The sequence below is a fragment of the Falco rusticolus genome, chromosome 11 (assembly GCF_015220075.1).
Source record: "Falco rusticolus isolate bFalRus1 chromosome 11, bFalRus1.pri, whole genome shotgun sequence".
Taxonomy (NCBI): Eukaryota; Metazoa; Chordata; class Aves; order Falconiformes; family Falconidae; genus Falco; species Falco rusticolus.
This window is the reverse complement of record NC_051197.1, coordinates 7,411,781-7,430,961: the sequence shown is the minus strand read 5'-3', so window position 1 is coordinate 7,430,961 and position 19,181 is coordinate 7,411,781. Positions and strand designations below refer to the sequence as shown.

Genomic DNA, 19,181 nt, shown 5'->3' with positions numbered 1-19,181 from the left:
GTAACCAAGCATATTTAAATATAGAATATACCTAGTCATTATGCAGAAGATAACACTGTGAAAGAAAATCATACTAAAGGTGATTCTGATAGGACAAGGACAACAGGAAAACATTTCGAGGCACATGAATCAAAGACCTTATATAACATGATAACAAATATTCTGAATTTGTGGCATAAAATGCATTAAATGCAAAATGTCAAGAGAACAGCAACTGATTTGTCCTTTCAAAGCTTAACTGGCTTACTACATCAATCAAAGAATTTCCCTTGAAATTTCCCATGTACACCTCATCCTCTACTGGACAACCGGTTAACATTGGCCCATTTTCTCTAGAAAAGGTCCAAAACTTTGAACTATCAGCAGCTCTTAGTCAACTAACACAAATACATTCCACCCTGCTCTTAGATAAAGCCTGGTACCACTGAATGCAGTATCGTACCTTTTTAATTATACTGAAATGCACAAAACAAGGGCGATGCTCCACATACCTAGTAACTGCAAAAACATAGCACAAAAAGAGATACTAAGCTTCACAGTGAGAGCAAACCCAATATTGTAAGCAGGAATAAATCCAGCAGTAACAGAGCTTTAGACTGAAGCTGAATTTGGCCTTCACTGTAGAGTTATAATGAGATAACAAGGGGATTGAGGTGATTAAATATAAACAGAAATAACCCTTCCACGTCACCTGCTTCACTGCAAACACAGGAATGCCCTTCTCCGTAAGCTTAGGCTGTTAATAAATTCAATAGTGAGTGGAATAAAAATAAAACCCTGGGTGGTTAGTTAAGTCCTTATTTCTCTCACTTGTATCACTCTTGCAACTCTAATTTTAAAGACTATTAGGAGTGACATAAGCACCAAGTTCTTCCCGAAAAGTATTATTACTTGAGATATAACCAAGACCTTGGAACTGAATTACAGATACTGTTATTGCATCTCTTCTCTGGTCAAATATTCTGCATCGTATTTTAACATCAGAAGTGGTGCTTTACGTCCACTCACCCTTGATGATTTCCATTCCTGGGACCCAGTAAGTCCTCAATGCTACAAATAAGATGTAATCCTTGCCTCTTTTACAGAGATCAACCTGTTCTTTTCACTATCATGACTGCCCATTTTAGTTCTTTCTCTAAACACAACATCAGGATTTCACAACAGCTGTGAATCTACTGAGCAGAATCAGGTCCATTAGATCTTTACAGACATCCATTGTTACTGCATCTACATATTAAACTACAGAACTCTATGTCTTTTTTTTCTAATAAACAATTTTTGTGCAAGCATTCAAGTTTAAAGCCCGTGCTTATAAGGAACTTAACAAAAACATGATGGGAATGAGATGCCAGGGGAATAGACAGATTCTCTCATCTGAAATGCATAATTAGCTTTTGGTTAAGTATGCAATTACCATTAAAATTTACAATCAAGTATGATGGTGTTCTAATTTTAGCTCCTCTAAATTTAAAAAAAAAAAAAGAACTTAGTTACCAGCATTACTTCTTTGAACCCCTTCCCCATGAGGCAAGCTGCACTGTTAACATCCTCTCATCCAGGCAACAAATGATACAAAAATCTTTTAAAAAACACTGCACATTTGCCTTCTGGATGGTTACAGAGCTTGGGTTTTATTTTGGTTCGCACTTTTTTGCTTTGTAATGGTAACTGCCACTCAGCATAATTAGCAGTTGTCATATTTCTGTTTGTAAGATCCTTCCCACAAAAACGAGCAATGTTGCTTTGTGCCTTCTTCCCAGCTGTGCCTGAAAGCTGTAACATGTGATTCAGACATTGACTACAGATAATCTCAGACCCCTACAGGTTTCAGCAGTTAAGCCACAGAAACATTTTTGTTAATGGGAAAGAAAAAGCTATACTCATCCTAGCAGTTCAAATTTGCTAAGCAGCATCTTAAAAGAAAAAACATACAGCAGTCTAAATATACTGTCTCCATCTGAACATCACGTCCTTTTTCGCCTTTTAACCTGAAGTTAAATTTAACCTCTATATGCCTTTTAAAAGGGGGGTTGAAAATAGTTTCAACTACATCAGTTGCCAAACCCTGAGTTTAGTTAAGTTTATTATTAATTATATATGTTTATGTGTTCTGTTTGGTAAGTGCACCAAAAATGAGACTCCACAGTGTAGGGTTCTGTACAGAAGTGTCATGGAATCCCTTGCAGAAAGCACGCATTGTGTGGTATGCAAAGCGTTGTGATGTGCAAGTGGCTAAACACTGCCAATGATTTTCCTTCAGTAAATTTCTGTTACTATCCAAAGAGCTCATGGAATTAACCTAGACTGGGCCGGCATGAAGGACCAGAATTTGCCCCTCAGCAGTTAACAGCAGAACTCTTGAGCAGCATAGCACTGAAGTTATTATTACTTACCAATAGACACGCAAATGCAAGGAAGGAAAAGGGAAAAAAGAAATCGTACATTGCTCTCACCTAAAACCCAAATTGCTTTTATTCATTCACCCTGTTTCCATCTGGATCTGGACAAAGTGGCCTTCTCTAGCTGCTAGGCAACCTGAACACCGCACTGAGTATTAACTGTATGCATTTGCTAAGGAAACAATAATGTTACCTTTGAGGTTTATTTATAATAAAAAGCATACCTAGCTGAAAATATAATAGCTTTCCTTCAGTAATTAACAACTTTGGGAATACAAAATTGTTGGTCAAAAAAGAAATAATCCACATATACAACCCAAATGCACAGAGATATTATAAATTGGCTTCTTGCAAATATATTGTAAGGGAAATGCTTTATATGAAAGCATTATTACAGATAGCAGTGGCATAAAAAATATCTAATTCAGGAATTACATTTATGTAGAAATTAGAACATCTACATAATATATTAACATATTTCAGTTATGTTTTACATTAGAAATGTTTCAATTACCAAACTTCATCCAACTACAAAATGAACTTTCTCAGTAAATGCCATTTATTCTATTTACATAAAGCCACCGTTCCTAAATAAGGCACAAAAGACTTGAAATTAAACCACAGTTAACTGACCTTGGAGTTCTTTTAAAAAAAAAAAAAAAACCTCCACCAAAAATACCTGCAAAACAATGTTTCACATAATCCATTTCTGGACCATTTTACTGTTTTGTTCTCTAGCAGCAGAGCTATCCTTCTACCTTAAAAACACCATGAATCTCTTTGCTCTATCACATTCCTCCCAAAATCAAGAGATACTCCTTTTAAGTCTTTTCAAAGGAGATAATTTCCTAGACTGCTAGGTCACTAGCACAACTGGAAGGACTCTTTTATTAAAATATCAATTTGGGCGATTGAAGTGTCAAGAAAGGAAAAAGCCCACTAATGACATCAAAATTAAGCAGAGCAGCAGTCTTTTTTGATCAATACATCTGACAGCTTGTCAAAACCTGATTCACAAAACAGAGACTTCTTCATCAGACTCAACACAAACAGCAAAGCTACATCTCTAGATAAAAAACGCTCATCAATTTCTACTGGAGATATTAGTGATGAGACAGGTCAGAAAGACATTTACTGACACAGTGACACACTGTTAAGTCTGTACGTGCAGCCGCCTGGCACTTGAAGCCGTGCCAGTTTTTCTTGGCTTTAAGAAAATCCAAGGAGTTCTTTGTAGCTAGGGTCCTACATCCAAATATTCTGCTTTTCTGTTCAACACAGGCAAAAGTCTATGTAGAATGTCCCACTGATCTCTATGGATCACAGCACTGCAGTAATAACTTTCCCCCTGCCTTGAGATTTGTAGGCCACAAAACAAGGTTATTTGTGCACAGCCCTTGAGCATCTCCAGTTTACCACAGCTGCATACATTTAAGGTCTCCACAAGCATCCATGAACTGAAAGAGACTTGGCTCCACAGAGCAGAGAACATTAGAGGTTCCTAGAAGTGCTCCTCTCTGGATTTTATAAACACATTTGAAGTGATTAGTGATTAATTTAAACACTTGTGCCTTTTCCTTCTTCACTTTGCTTCACATTAGTTTCACATTAAACCTGATTCAGGTAAGACTCAAAACCAAGCTCAGGGGGAGCATAATTAAAAAAAAAAAAAAAAAAAAAAAAAAGGTCAACATAACCAGAAAGTTGTAAGTCAAAGCAAAGCGTTCAGTGGAGCTGCGGGGTCCCACACTCACAGACACTCCAGCAGCTGTAAATCATTTAAAACAAGTAATTGGAAGACAGACTGGTAAGAAAACGCTACCTTCCTACACACAGGAACGCATAGTTTTGGTATGCTAATGGTCCCCACTACTAGTACATGTACCCTGAAGTATACATTAACATTACAAGTTTAGTTTCAGGAGGCAGGAGGTAAACAAGTTCAAATACTGTGGTTTTTATTGAGGTACACACTTAATGTTTTTGTTAAGGTCTTTAAATCATGACTCACATCAGGGATCCATGCAAGGAGCACAGGAAAGGAGAAGAAAAGAACACGAGCCACTCTGGAAACTGTCACTTACATGAACCTTTTATTGAAAATAAATTTTAAATCAACAGTGTTGCTGGTAACTCCAATACTACAGGTCCTATAGATACCACTCTCTAAGGAATCCACCTGACATCTCTTTTCATAAGAAGTTTAACGTTGTTAAAGCCTTTTCCCCCCCAAAGCCTACAAACAAATTTAATTAAGAACATCGCTTAATTCATTTTAATCCCAGTATCTTTGGGGACAAAAAACCCCAATATTTCATGGTGCTTTCTGTCTTGCTTTTACGCAACTTATTGGAGAATTTCATATTCCAAGATTCAGACAGACAGACTGGATGGAAATCATCTTTAGCTGCTTATGGGGCCTGAAGTACAAACATTTTGATTACCTAATCCCTAAATTAAATCAAACAGCTTCATGTCAGGTTATCTACCTTAGTTTCAATGCCAGAATTTTGAAACATGAAAAGGATCTTTCATTAAATAATTTGTTGTATGTTGTACCCAGTAACACAGAAATAAAATTAATCATGTTGTTGCAGTAAAAAAAATAATCCTCATTTTAGATTCTAATTTATTATGACTATTCAAGATAGTAATCATATTGGGGTTATTTATTGTGACTAAAAGACTACATTTATAATTAATCTTTAATTATTGCATTTAAATCAAGGGTATTCAGATCAATTAGAAGACTATTCTCTTAGCTGGAGCAGGATTTGCATAGAAATACTACCCAGTTTCAACTTATCTTCAAATCTGAACTTTAAACTTAACTTGGAGAAACCACTAAGGAGGCAGCTACTTTGAGTTAGTGAGCTAACTCCTTTGAAATTGTTTAAGAGAATTATTAGCCTCATCTTCTGTTTGAGGTCTTGTCTTTTTATGCAAAAACAGAAGAGAAGAATCTTGCTAACCGGAATTCCAGCTGGAGCCCAGTGCTACTTTAAAACACAGCAATCTGAGCCTAGGTTTTTCAACCACACTGAGTAATTCACTGGGACACAAAGAGTTTAAGCACCATCAGGATAAATTGCATTTGCACCATAGGGTTTAAGTCACTTGCCAGCAAGAAGAATAAAAGAAAACACTTGCTTTCCCTAAAAAGGAACACCAGGAGCTACTGACAATTGCTTGGCCTTGGTCTGCCACTCTGCTGCTCAGGAACTTTATTTTTTTTAACTAGGTTAAGATTCTGTAATTCAACAAGGCTAAAAAGGTGCCATGACTGGATGTTTCAGGAGACAGAGCCTCCAGATTACCTGCACAGGCTCTCTTCCCATTTGATTTACCAAGAAATTGTGTCAACATAGATCATTAGAAGCATGCCTCTGTCTTCTGCCTGAGGAATCCTGGATGGATGAAGTGAGCTGTCTTGATGCTGCTGAGCAGGTACATGAGTTGCAGGAAGATACAAGCATCTTATTTGGAGGACATAAGCTGATAATAGAAGCTACGTGTAGAGTTCACTCGTTGAACACTCACTGAATTTTTTCACCTACTAGTGTTCACTCAAAAAGTGCTGCTGAAGGGCTCCAGACCCGCCTTGGGTTTGTCGCAGTGTAACAGCACACTGACTCCTGGGAACACATGCAGCTCCTTCAGGTCATATCAGGAGTCCCACTAGTTGAGCAAGACAGTGATACAAGGAGAACTTACTCAGCTACACTGCAGGGATACACATGATACAGCCACACAAAACTTATGAGCAATCAAAACCTGTATTAATCCAAAATTCCGTTCCCAAACAACCTACTTTTTTATCACCATATCATTGCTGGGATTAATATAAAGTATTTTTGAAAACACTGGCACTTACCCAAATCTGCAGTTTCACGCGCTTGTCATTCCTGTAAACGGTTTTCACTTTGAAGTCAATTCCTACTGTGCTAACGAAGGCTGGTGTGAAAGTGTCATCAGCGTATCTGAAGAGGAAGGATGTTTTACCCACGCTGCTGTTGCCAATGATCAGGAGTTTGAACATGTAATCAAAATTTTGATCTGAGGTATCTTTCTGCCTGTATCTGGTATCTGTTACTGAAGCCATCTAAGAAAATGACAAACATTGAAAAAGAACAGATTTAAGAGCAGTTCAGCATTTGTTTTCCTCAAGTGTGTACCATATGTTTAGCTTCTCTCTCTTCTTTCTAACATCAAAACCACTATACCTGCTGAATGAAAAGGAACACACCTTGAAATCTTTAAAATCCTGGCTTTAATTTTCTATTATCTACTTGTAATGTTAAGATTTCCAAATGCAAGAAAAACACCTGTTACACAGCTTTGTGTTTAAAAGAATAACAGATGGCTATTACAGATTGTTCAAATACTAGTGGGGAAACAGCATTCTTTACTCCTGTGGCAGCATGCCACTTCTGTTGCTCCAATAAACTGGAGTACTGCAACCAAGAACTAAAATCTTTGACAGTGAATCCAACTATGCAATCACTAAGCAGCCTCCAAGGCAAGTAAACCTAAATAATTCCTTCCATGACTACTAGGGGAAATCTGCATTTCTAGCACATGCACCACCACCAGAGAAGTTTGGGCCTCAACATTTACAGAAGGAAGAAAAAAGAAAATCAATGGGAGAAGTTGAAACACCAGGAATCTCCGCTGAAAACTCTGAATCCATCCAACACGTATGTACTCTCAAGACTGCAATTAAAATAAACAGCACCTGCATGAAATGAGGGTCCACTGGGGCTGCAGGCAGCATTTGGAATGGATAAATTACCCCTTATTACGGGGACATGAGAGCTGGGGATATTAGTGGGGTGGGGAGGGGGGAAGATGCAGCCTCAGAGGTCCCTCCTCCTCTTGTGACCCTGAACTGGCTTCACAAACCAAAAACACAGCTGCATAATCAGAAGTATCCAGACAGGTGGAACTCACTGCGCAGCCTTGGCTGCTGTAATATATACAGCTTAGACACTCCAAGGGAGAATGCAAGGCCCCAACTTTTCATCTCTGTACAGAGCAGGAGACAACTATACAGACCAAATTACTACCAAGAGAAGAAAAAGGAAACTTTACCTTTTATCAGATATGTAACACTGTTAGGTGTTCCAAAAATCTAGCCCACATCAAACAAGCAATGGTCTCAGCTCCTTAGAACTGGTCATAGGGTTGGCAAACCGGGGCAATGACAGCACAGGTCAGATCAGCAGCTACTCGTGCAAACTAGGACATGTGCTACTTGTGTGCAGCGTCAGAAAGCACCAAGTAAGTTATTTTTCCCCCTCAACTCAGATTCACAGGCACCCTGGGGAACAAAACTCACAATGTCTACTATCACCACGTGCCCAAATACTTTCCTTCTTGGCAAGTCTCACTTGCACACAGGACTTCACTCACTCACTGACACAAAACAAAGCAATTCAAAACTCATTGTAGTTGAACAGTTATAAACCAAAATGCTGTCCAAAGGCAATTTAAATAGGGAAGACAATATGACTTAAATTCCCAACACAGGGTAAGGAAATCAAAACTGATCTCGTTTAAGCTTCAGTAAAATACGCATGGCTGTTTATCTCTGATTAAACACATGCAACTTTCTCATGGTTTCAAGGGCTGGTGCAGCAGACATTTTGTTCAGATTGCATCAACAAGTACGGTTCCTAAAGAACTTCTCTCAGTGGCTCAACAGTCAACAGCTGCACTAAATGCAGTAAAATCTTCCCACAAGTGATTCTCTGTAGGATTCTATGCAATTCGGATACACACTCTTCTGAACTTCAGCTGCTATTCAGCAACGCTACAGTCCTTTGCAAGCACTCCAGAAAACACAAGTACAGATTTCCTTCTCACCAGTGTATCAGAAAAGGGCTCTTTTACCCACGTCTTGTGGTTCATAACAGGAATTTCTAAAATGAAGAATTCAACATCCAACTGACTTTCATGCACTCACTCAGGCCAATCCACTCACTGCCTCAGTTCAAATATCAGAAATCTCAGCTGCAAAAATTATGAACCCAGATGATTAGTTCATTTGTACCATCACCAAGCTGGAAGACAGTAAGTTATCTCTGAATAATTTATCTTCCTCATACATATATGTATCTTCCACAAACGCCACTAAGAACACGTGTGCACTTCCTAAAGAAGGAAAAAAAACCCCACTATTAAAAATCTCTACTTCTCCATTCCACTCACAAAGGCTTAAAAATGGGATCCCCTCATCACCTGAAGCCTGGTCATTTAAAGATTCAGAGGCAGACCTCTAACAAATCATACAGGAATCGATATCTTCTTTCCACCCCTGCCTTTGCAGAATCCATCCACACACTCCAAGCTGATCTTTTCAATGAAACACTGCTGCTTCCATTAACCCCCCTAGACTGCTATAATCAAAAGCGTACCTGGCTACAAATGCAACTTTCAGATCTCAGTTAAAAAAGCAATTACAGAATGTGGCCAGCTAGAGCAGCTTTGTGAGAAGCACAATGCAGAAAATAAGATCAAACGATACTTGCACAGAACGCAGGGCTGTTGTCATAGAAGCACAACACTTGCTGGCCTGTGCGTGACACTGTGCTACACTGGAGATGCTGCAGGTCGGCTCCTTGAATCATAGAGACCATGTCAGAGCACAACATTTCCAAAGAAAATTCCACCCCCTTGCTTAAATTTGGCTTTCCCCTTGCCCTTCCTCTGGTCAACAAAGTGAAACTGAAAGGACTTTGGTACTAATTACTGATGACTCCTCTAATGGCTTATCATTACTGAAGCTGTATTCCACCAGGACTGCCCCTGAATTTATGCTTGAATCCTGAAGCCAGAAATCAGCAGACCTTTCTCCCAGTTCTCCTCCCCTCCTTTCCTCTTCCCCACTTGTTGTCCCACCCCTGCTCCAAGCACTCCCTAGTTATGCCACTCCTGAGGACCACGCAGAGAGCTGGTTCAAAGAACAGAGAGATCCCAGTTAAAAATAAATCCTCCTACAACTTCTCCTGTTTTGCAGGGCTGTTTTTAAAGTTGGTTCAGTTCCTGAACCATCACAGCTGAGGGAGCCAAGTGGAGGGGACCAAGCAGTGGGAAGCAACAGCAGTTGCTATGCTACTGAGAGAAAGGTCCACAAATTCACATCTCCTGCAGGCCCTCCGCACCTGGCAGAGATTCAGCAGCAGAGGGAAAAGACAACTACATGTCTACGTCAGGGAGCTCTTGTCCAACCTGTTGGAACAGCTCGCGCAGCCATCACTCCTGGAGGATTTTATTTCCTCCTTGGTGGAAGGACATTTATCTGGCAGTGTAACCCCCTGCTCTCTGGGTACACAGCCACACATGCTCTTTGCTTAGGATGTCTCCAAATACAGCAGCATCTCTGCTGTTTGACAAGGACGTGCAGACTAACTAGGGTTTTGTTACGGAAGACCAAGTCAAACACAGCTGGCAATGCAGAGTTCAAAAGAGAGGCTCATGACTGTTTCCATTTTGATTGCCTTGGAATAATCCTCAAGAAAATACTTACACAGGGAAGATTTAGCTATGTTACAGAAAATCGATTACCCAGGAGAAGAAAACAATCAGACTGCCCTTGCGAACACTTCAGTATAAGACCTTGCATCTTTTAGTTCTTTGCCTGCGCAGCCTAATTCTTTCTGGCTAAGAGCATGCTAACATTGACAACCTGTTTTCCCCACATGCTTTTGCAATGGGAACAAGGTCTCAAACACATCCACTTCCAACTAGTTTTGCAAGAATCGGCAGTTATGTAGCTATGAGATACCTTATTATTTCCCTATTGAGCAAAAAGCCTGCAGTGTGAGCTTGTCTTTTATTAGACTGAGAAAACACACAGGAGGAGGATGCTACAAATGCTCTAAAGCAATAAAATCTTAATCAGAGCTTATTATCCACCAAAGAATACGTTCTTCAGTCAAGGTGGCTCTCCTGCCTTTATTTTCTATTTTGGTCTAATGAAGTTTACAGAAAAGAAGCCTGTTGCCCTAAGACACCTCCATGGGAAACCAGCCTTCGCTGCCTTCAGTACCCACTGAAATGTGTCATACAGATGGCTCCACACAGCTGTGCTCTTTAATTTGTGACCAACATCATGGTGAAGAATCAAACTGTTCTGTAATGCAACACAAACCAAAGTGTTACAGCTCTTACAAATTACTGAAAGTGGTCACCACTGCCCCTGTTCCGCAGTATTTACTGCCTACAGCAACTTCAGCAAAAAGCAGTACATGAGCTGTCTAAAGCTGAAGGTGTTGGGTAGAAATCAACTGGTGTATCTTGCCATCCATTCATTTCCAGAAAAAAACCTAAGGCTGACTTCAAGTGTTGCCAGCACTTATGGTTTTGGCTACCAACTAAGAGCGCTGGTCTCTACCCTCTCACAGACAAGAAACAAGAAACCTGATCATTACCCTTGGAAGTTTAAATATCTCTGTATTAGCAGACACATGGGTCTGCTCAAAGAGGCCATTTTCACATCCCATTCTCTCTCACAACATCATGAGGAAGAAATCTGAATTTAGGAATGAGTCTCATTGTCTGCTGTCAGTCACCTCAGTTAACTATGGAAACACAGTCACACTGACAGAACTTATATTTCAAACTACACCTATGACACATCTGCAATTTCAACTTGTTATGAACCTGTATATTACAAGTTATGTGCATTTGTAACAGTAAAAACATATTTAATATTTGTCATTGCTTTATTTTTAAAGCCAAAACAAATTTACTGCATATGTTGTGAGTTATATAGGACCAGCAGCAATTTAAATGTGATTGTTTAACTGTTTCATCATCATCTGCTAGCACACACACGTTTCTTTTATTAGGCAGGTGAGAAGATGAGGGAGAAACTGCCCTTCTATATTTCTAAGAGTCAAAGATCTTACAACAGCATGCTACTCCAGGCTGGGTCCAGCCTTCCTTCACATGTGTTCAGCAACTGAGCCTCTGCTGTCTCTCCTAATGGACTATTTTATTGCCTTACAGGGCTATCAGTTAAACCATTCCTTTGACTACACCAAGTTCCAGTGCTCAAGATCAGCCAGAGAAAAATTGAGAAAAAAGTTAACAACTATCAGTCAAGAAGGAAGAAGTAGTTTACAGCAGGCAACAAAAGAAGGGGCACAGCCACAAACACAGCTGCACCTATTAGACTCCTGGCTAGCCATAGGCACTGAGGAGCGCGGAAGGAAGAAAAGAGATTACTAGATACATTCATTTGGTAAAAGCAGGAATAATGAGGCTAAAAAAAGGTAAAAGTTTAAACAAACCCACCCACGTACATGGTGCTAAAGTCAAATAGATCATACGTGCACCAAGGCTCTTATAGAAACATAGGACAGCAGCAGTGTAGACAGCTCTGAAGGTGCTAAAAGGCTGTGGAAACTATTTGGTAAGTTATGTGGTAGGGAAGAAACAAAAACGTAGCTAAACCAAAAAATTTCTTCATCTCCAATATTTACAGCTTAGCAGTAATCCATGGGAGGCATTACTGACATGCAGCATAACTTCCTTCCAAAAGGAGTTAATAACTTGTGGGGTTTTTCCCCAAAAAGTCTTAAAATGTGCATCCACATCAAAAATATTCCAGTTCCCAAATTGCACATCTATGTCAATTTTCTGTTACAAAAACTCACTCCCTTTCTGTGTTCTGTCATCAGAAAAAAAATCTTTTTTTCCTTTTTCAGGAACTGTGTTAAATCCTGAACCAGATTTTTATCAAGTAATGGAATCTTTTTACAGCCAACATATGCTGCCCTAAGAAAAAGTATGTAAAGCAAGTAAGGCTGTGACCTGAATGAGTCCTATACAAACACTTTACTACAAGAGATATTTAGCAGTAGCAGAAAACACAGTATGAGCAATTAACATAACCGCTAATAAATACTGCAAGCAAGTGATAGTTACCAATTTAGATCTACAATCCATGAGACAGATGGAGGCTTTGCTGTGAGTATACGAATCAAGAGAGTGGTCACACTGTTGAACCTGCGATGTAGAAGCAAAAGGATTACAATGTTTACAATAAAGATGGATAATGGAAATATTATGTAAGAAACTAATGGGCAGGCAGGTCATACTGTGAACACACTGCTGTGTAAAGGTCTGAACCTCCTTCACTGAAGGTGAAGTAGAAAGCCCTGGTGTACAAAGAGAATGGAAACTTGTGCTTGGTTAGTAATGGACATTAAGATAACATCAGATATTCGGAGCCCCCAGTTTAAAATTTATTAAAGGGAGATTATCTAGATTAATCTAAAAGTTCCTGATCAATCCTACAAGTGGATGCAAAACCTCGCATGGGAATCATTATGTGTTTCCTGCAGAAAGGCAGCAAAGTAAGTAGAACCAAGGAGCAGCTGAAATACATCTGTATACACCGGTGTTTTGCACAAAGCCTGCATCGAAGTCTCCTGTGCTGCAATGGCAAACTGCAGTAGAATGTGGAAATGTCTTCAACTTACAAAATGTCTGCATCTACACAAAAATAACTACCTTAAAATAGTAGTTATTCCAGATTTAGAGCAGAAAAACATAACAGAATTTGGTTCTCTTTTTCATGGCTAATACAATCTAAAGGCCAACTCTGTCTCTAGTGCATTTCCCCTCCAATAAACAAAGGTAAAACCCCATTTGTCATCTTGACTCACATTATCTTGCCTTGTGGAGACTGCCAAAACACATGGACAAATTCAGACCTTATGTAAATAACAAGCTGCAGCCACCTATTCCAGATCAGAATTTGGATCAAACAAGGGCAAATCTGTTCTCACGATCCACACAATTGATAATCATCTCACTTGGCAACAAGACAGCACCTTGCTCTTGCCCAGAGTATTGCGCATTTTTCAGCATCCGTTACGTTTCCCCCTGTTCTCACACCCCTGCCCTCTGCAACAGTTGCTCCCTGGGACAGCCTCTGGATTGCACTTCAGTACTGTCCAGAACTTGATTTTGAGGTGTCATCCAAATAACTCACTTGATAGATCTAGAACAAAAATAATTCAACAGTGTAAACAGAAAAACAATTAAGTCTATGTTTATTACTTTAAAAAAATAAGCCCCTCATCTTGACAGCAAAAACTAAAATTGATTTATTGATGAGTCCAGAAGTCTTTACAAGAAGATGCTTGTAGTGGATTTGGTCTGGAATTCACATGCTACAAATGAGTTCAATATATGCAACTGAACGATAAAAACCTCTAAACAACATAGGTGGTTACTTGTTATTGTTACTACCCATTCAAATTTGGAAACACAGGCTTTAAAAAGTCTTCAAAGAATTTGCTGCGCATGGAACAGAAGTCAAGAACCTGCAGATATCACCCTTTTCTATCAACTCTCTACCTTTACAACTACACTTTGTTAGGCAGCAGGCAGGGACTGTTGTTAGATTTCCTCAAGCCAAATGTCTGTGTCTAGAGCCATGCCTCTCCCATTTCCTCCATAACCTTCAACATCCTTAAAGTCCATTTTAGAGCCACAACAAAACCCTCAGGAAGGAGGAATTAGTCACTCTAATTTTACAGTGTCCGAAAATGTAAAGAAATAAAAGTTCTCACATTTTTTACTCTCTTCTATGAGCATTTTCATTGCAGCTCTTTTATCGTCACATAGTTCCATGCCTGTTGACAAACACGCTACTCCAGAAGGCATCGAGGAAAATACTTAACAGTACAAAGACATCCTCTTCTAAAGGGGAGCTAAACCAAGGCCAGCTCAGCTCTCTCCCAGATGATGCACAGAACAAGAGACCTACATCCTCCTTATGCCCTAGAAAGCAGATGCAGAGGAGATTTCCGCAATTCCCTGAATATTCCATTGAGTTTGGAAACCAAAGGAGCCAACCAATTTCTAGACCAACAGAACCGCTAGCTGAGGCTGACCCTGAACCGGCCCTGACTCCAGAAGACAGTGCAAGCTCAAGATGTTGATTGCTACTATAAAACTCACCATCATTAAAGCTCTTGCTTCCTGTTACAAACATTGCAGCAATGGCCAAGATAATGGGCATCAGTCCCTTTCTCATCGGCTCTCCACCCTGGCAGTTCTGCCTCACTTTCTCTGAGAACAAAATGACAATAGTGAAATACTTCTGAGTATCCAACTGCTGAATACACTGAAGTAGCAGTGACATAAAAGCACTCAGAACGAACATACAAGACAAACCCATACCAATTCTGCTGCCAAGACATGTGTAACTCCCTGCTGATCCCTCTCCAGCTGGAAGGCAGGGCACAGCTATGTTCTGTTATGGGATAAAGCCCTCCACAGAGAAAGCCGTGACCATGCCTTCCCACAGTGGTAGAAGATAAGGCAAGATCAGGCAGATGATAGAATTCATACTACTTGGAGCTAGTCAGGCCATATGCAGACTCGGGTAGACACTCCCCCACAGGTGTGCAGGAGACAGTAACAGATTTTTCTGCATCACCAGGCCTAAAACCTTTCGTTTATAGGTAAAAGCAAGCTGCTGTCCTAACCAAATCAGGTGGTTGGAGACTAGTATTGTCTTGTGGTAACCACCTGTACAGGGCCAGCTCAGGATGCCTCTGCAGCACAGAAGTTTAATTTGCTGCCTTTTGTCCTCCTCCTCCTCCAAGCAGAAAATCTGTGATCAACAAGTTACTTCGTTTCTGTGTGCTATGATGTTCTCCATGCTGCGAAGTAAGACCCCTGCTAACCAGGATTAGAACAAGCACCCTTGCAATTCCCATACTTTAATTAGTTAATGCTTCCAAATATATTTATATTCCAAATGTAAGTCTTACTGCTTACGTCAAAGATCAAATACTACCGCCCTGCAGTAAGCTAAGCACACATTTGCAAGAGCTCACTAAACACTGCAGAACTTTAAGCACAAGATATATTTTTACAGCAAGAAGCATACCTGAGATTACCAGTTCAGGACATTTCCCCATGTCAGCCGCTGAGAACTGCCTCAGAAAAAACTACTTCTTCGGGCCAAAGGAGTAACAAAGAACAGACATTGACTTACCGGGGAGGGTTAAGTGGACACAAGTGCCTTTCCCTGGCATTACAACCAGCCAACATGATACAAGACCCTGAAATGTGGTGCTGTGACCTGCCCATTTTGATCTGGACCTGCGTCAGGTCACATGAAAATGAAAGTAGGAGAAACTAGCTGAACCACGCACAAGTCAACTAACATGACTATTACACGACAACTAGCATGCTAATGAATACCACATGTATCACTTCGCTACACCTAGATGTTGCAAGAACTACTGCTATTAAAACCTAAAGCTAGTAAGTCTTCTCCATTTGTCACCTGAAAATTTATCGTACCTGCCAAGAGGGCAGCAGTTTTGTCAAAACTGCAAAGGAAGCTTGATTTAAAGATCGGTTTATTCGCCTTTCTTCTGACTTACACTACAAATTGTCCTGATAAAACAGACCTGAAGGCAGTGATCACAGCAAGGTCTCAGTAAATGCATATACAACCACTTCCAGGATAGCAAGCACAAATAACAGGAAATAAATGCTTTTCAGTTACACACTTACATACAGAAGCACATGGATTTGATCTTGTGCGCACTATAATCCAATTACCAGTGCTCCCATTATCTGAGTACGGATTCAAATACACAGAGCAAGTAGTTCCACTGACATTTCTTACCATGGGAGGGAGAGAGAGGAGAAAAAAATGCTTAAAGGAGGAGGTTTATCTGAACCTAGCGCTAAGCCAGGCTACTATGAAACCCCACAAACTGTTAGTAGCACTACTGAGGGTGCAGCACCGGGTCAGGAGGGAGCGATGAGGAACAAAGCAGGAGAGGCTGAAACCAGGTTTGCCACCAAGGAAGTGCACAGAAACATGAATTAAACTCCCGAGGCCACGGTCTTACATTGTCTCAAGTCAAGGGATAAATCCAGGTTAAAATTAAACCACCCCCACTTTTTGGTTTTTTATTTTTTTTATTTTGGCCAGGTTAGTCTTAACTTAGGTCAGACCAACCTGATGCACTGCACAAACTAACCAACGCTCATGGTGTAAGAAGGACAGTGCAGAGACAGAACCTCGGGAAGCAGAAAGATGGGAACGCTCGTGCCAGCGTTAGCGATGTATCGCAGGCAATACCCACGGCGCAATGTTGCCACACGCACTAGACGACACAGCCTTGCTGCACAGGAGGAACGTCGGGGAAAAACAGCGCACAGCCTCAGGACATGAGGAGAAAAGACCACCGGTGTTGCATACAGCATGAACCAGAGAAATTGGGAAGTTTATACTTTTTTTTTTTATGAATTACATCCCAAAGACTGACCTGTTTGGGTCTGTGTAAGGGGCTGGCTGCCCACCGCGGCCCGTCCTCACACCCGTGGGGGGCAGCACCGGGGGGGGGAGGGGGGGGGGGCACGTCTCTGCCCTGCCCGGGGCAGCCCCAACCCACCCCAGCCCCCGCGTTTCCCGCCAGTTTGTGGCTTTTCCCAGCTGCAACTCGCTGAGCAGAAAACAACGGCCCAGGGTGACAGGAACTGACAGAGGTCGCACACCAGCTGGAAAACAGCCGGCGAGGCGCCGGCCTCCAGCCCCCCCTTCCCGCTCAGGCTATTTTAAAGATAAAGCAGCATTATACCACCTCTGACTGCTGGCAAATATTTATTTTAGAGATGTAACTGCTGTTACCGCCTCCTCCCCGCCGCTCCTGAGGGCCTGCCTGTCACACCGTACCTCAGGGGCGCACGACACCGTCCCGCCAACCGCTGCCCGCCGGGCACCCCCCGGCACCACAGCCAACGCCCGCCCGCGGCGGTCCCGGGGGCCGGTGCACCCCCTGCCGCCGCCCGGGCCTCCGCCCTGCCCGCCGCCGGCCGCCGAGCCCGGGGACGGCCCCGAGGAGAGTTTCGGGGCGCCCGGCGGGGCCGCTGAGGCGAGGCACGGTTCCCGCCCCGCAGCGGGAGCCTGAGGGGCCGCCGCCGCGCCGCCCGGCCCCCCTTACCGTTACTTTCGACGGGGGTGGCTGCGCCCCGACGGCGCGCCCAGCGCGGGAGGCTCCCCCTTACCTGAGGCGGAGGAGCGGGAGCGGCAACGCCGAGCCGAGCCAGTCCCCAGGCCGCTGTTCGGTTGGCGGGAGCCGCCCCCCCGCCGGCACCTGGGGCGGCCCCGGGGGCGGAGCCGCGGCGGGGCAGGGGGGGCGGCGGCCGGTTGGGGCGGCGGGGCCGGAGCGCGGGAGCCCCGGCGGGGCCGGCGGGGGGTCCCGGCCGGGCGCGGCTCCGCTCCGCATGCCGCGGCCGGCGGGAGGCAGCGGGCGGCCCGACACCCCGGGGGCCCCGTCCTGGCGTTTGCCCCCCACCCCGCGCCCCGCTCCCGGGGCCACGGATCACCTCAGGCGTTCCCGGAGCCCCGGTGGCGGGAATGACGTCGCAGGTGCCGCCCTAACCTGCCGTCCTTGTCGCACTCTCCACACGGTCTGGAATTCACTTCATAGAACTGTTAACTCTGAAGTCTAGTGTCGGCTGTGGCAGCAGCAGGAACTACCGATGGGAGGGCTGAGGGTCGGGTCTGCTGCTGAGAGGACGAAAAACCTGAGGCGGCAGCTGTGATCTCCCCTGTGATCACAGGCTGAAGATCCTGTGACCTCCTCAGGTGGCTTGCCTGAAGGAGGACTCATGAAGAGGTTCCAGCAGAGTCTTTTGGCTTTAAAATCCTACAAACAGACCCCAAGCTCAAAGACAGAGACCTTGTTGTGGCCTGTCCCTTGGTGGGAAACCCAAACAGTTTTCTTTCGGAGGTGATTCCTCAGAGAAAGTGAACGAAATCACGGGTGTTTTAAACGTGTAACCACGGAGGTGCTTCCCAAACAGCCAGCAAAGATGGCAGTGCCTCCCCGATGCCAGCTGTAAACAAGTGCCAAAGCATAACAGGAAGGATCGTGATGGGCCCGGGGAGAAGGTGACTCCTGTGAGGGGAGGTCGGAGCAGGAGCCACCTGAAGGTTTCAGGGTTCCTGCCTCCTCTTCTCGACCAGCTAAGCAGCCCCCAGGGACCACCTCAGGGCTCTAAAACTGGGGGGTGCAGGCACCTCTGCAGCCTGCCGCGGCCCCCGGAGCTCCATTCCCTTCCCACCCAGCCCCGTCGTGGTGTGCTGTGCTGTTTGATGTGCAGCACTCTGATGCAGCTCAGACACTGCCCAAACAGGAGAGATCGCTCTGGCTCCTTGTAGAAGCTTTTTGCACATCTCATGATCTTCAGTAACCACCTTTGGATTGGCTTGAAGGTCAACCAGCCCTTGGACAAGCTTTAGCTTTGTAACAGTTCAGCCACTTTAAAGGAGTCTGCAAATTGCTTTTATTGCTACATTTTCCCCAGGGCAGTTGACTAGTTAACAATATCATCAAAATGTAGAAACTCAGAGAGCACGGTAGTGCTATATAACTAGCATCTAGCCAAGGTGTGCATTTTGGGAACAATCACAGGAGAGACACAGAGAAGCTTCGAGGAACACCTCACCGCAGATCAGAGATGCCATACAGCTTCTCCATTTTACTCATTATACTCCATTATACTCAAGCCAGAGCTATCTGCCAGGTGGCCCAGGGGACAATTCTACACAGCACTGGAGTGATTTTATAACCTCATCTAGAATGAAAATATTTATTTGCCATCAAGACCCCAACTAAAATTATTGCTATATAAGCCAGGCCCTGATTTAAGCTGTAAGCAAGGTGTCAGCTTTGTGTAGGCAACCTGACATAACTGACAGCATAACAAAACCCTGGACTCATTACAACA

The 19,181-nt window shown here is 43.0% G+C and overlaps 1 protein-coding gene across 5 annotated transcripts in view; it reads right to left on the bottom strand.

Moving 5' to 3' along the window:
- Window positions 1-17,563, bottom strand: part of RAB3B (RAB3B, member RAS oncogene family) — a 57,854-nt gene extending 40,291 nt beyond the window's left edge. The window contains exons 1-3 of one of the 5 annotated variants that reach the window (XM_037403704.1): window positions 17,454-17,535; window positions 12,333-12,413; window positions 6,274-6,501 (exon numbers count right to left, since the gene is read on the bottom strand). In XM_037403704.1, coding sequence (XP_037259601.1) covers window positions 6,274-6,501; window positions 12,333-12,353 — 249 coding nt within the window. In that variant the 5' untranslated portion in view covers window positions 12,354-12,413; window positions 17,454-17,535. Of the gene's footprint in view, window positions 1-6,273; window positions 6,502-12,332; window positions 12,414-13,243; window positions 13,331-14,378; window positions 14,491-17,389 lie in introns of those variants that run through there. The other 4 variants (XM_037403703.1, XM_037403702.1, XM_037403705.1 and 1 more) reach the window with 4 other exon arrangements.
- Window positions 17,564-19,181: the final 1,618 nt, after the last annotated feature.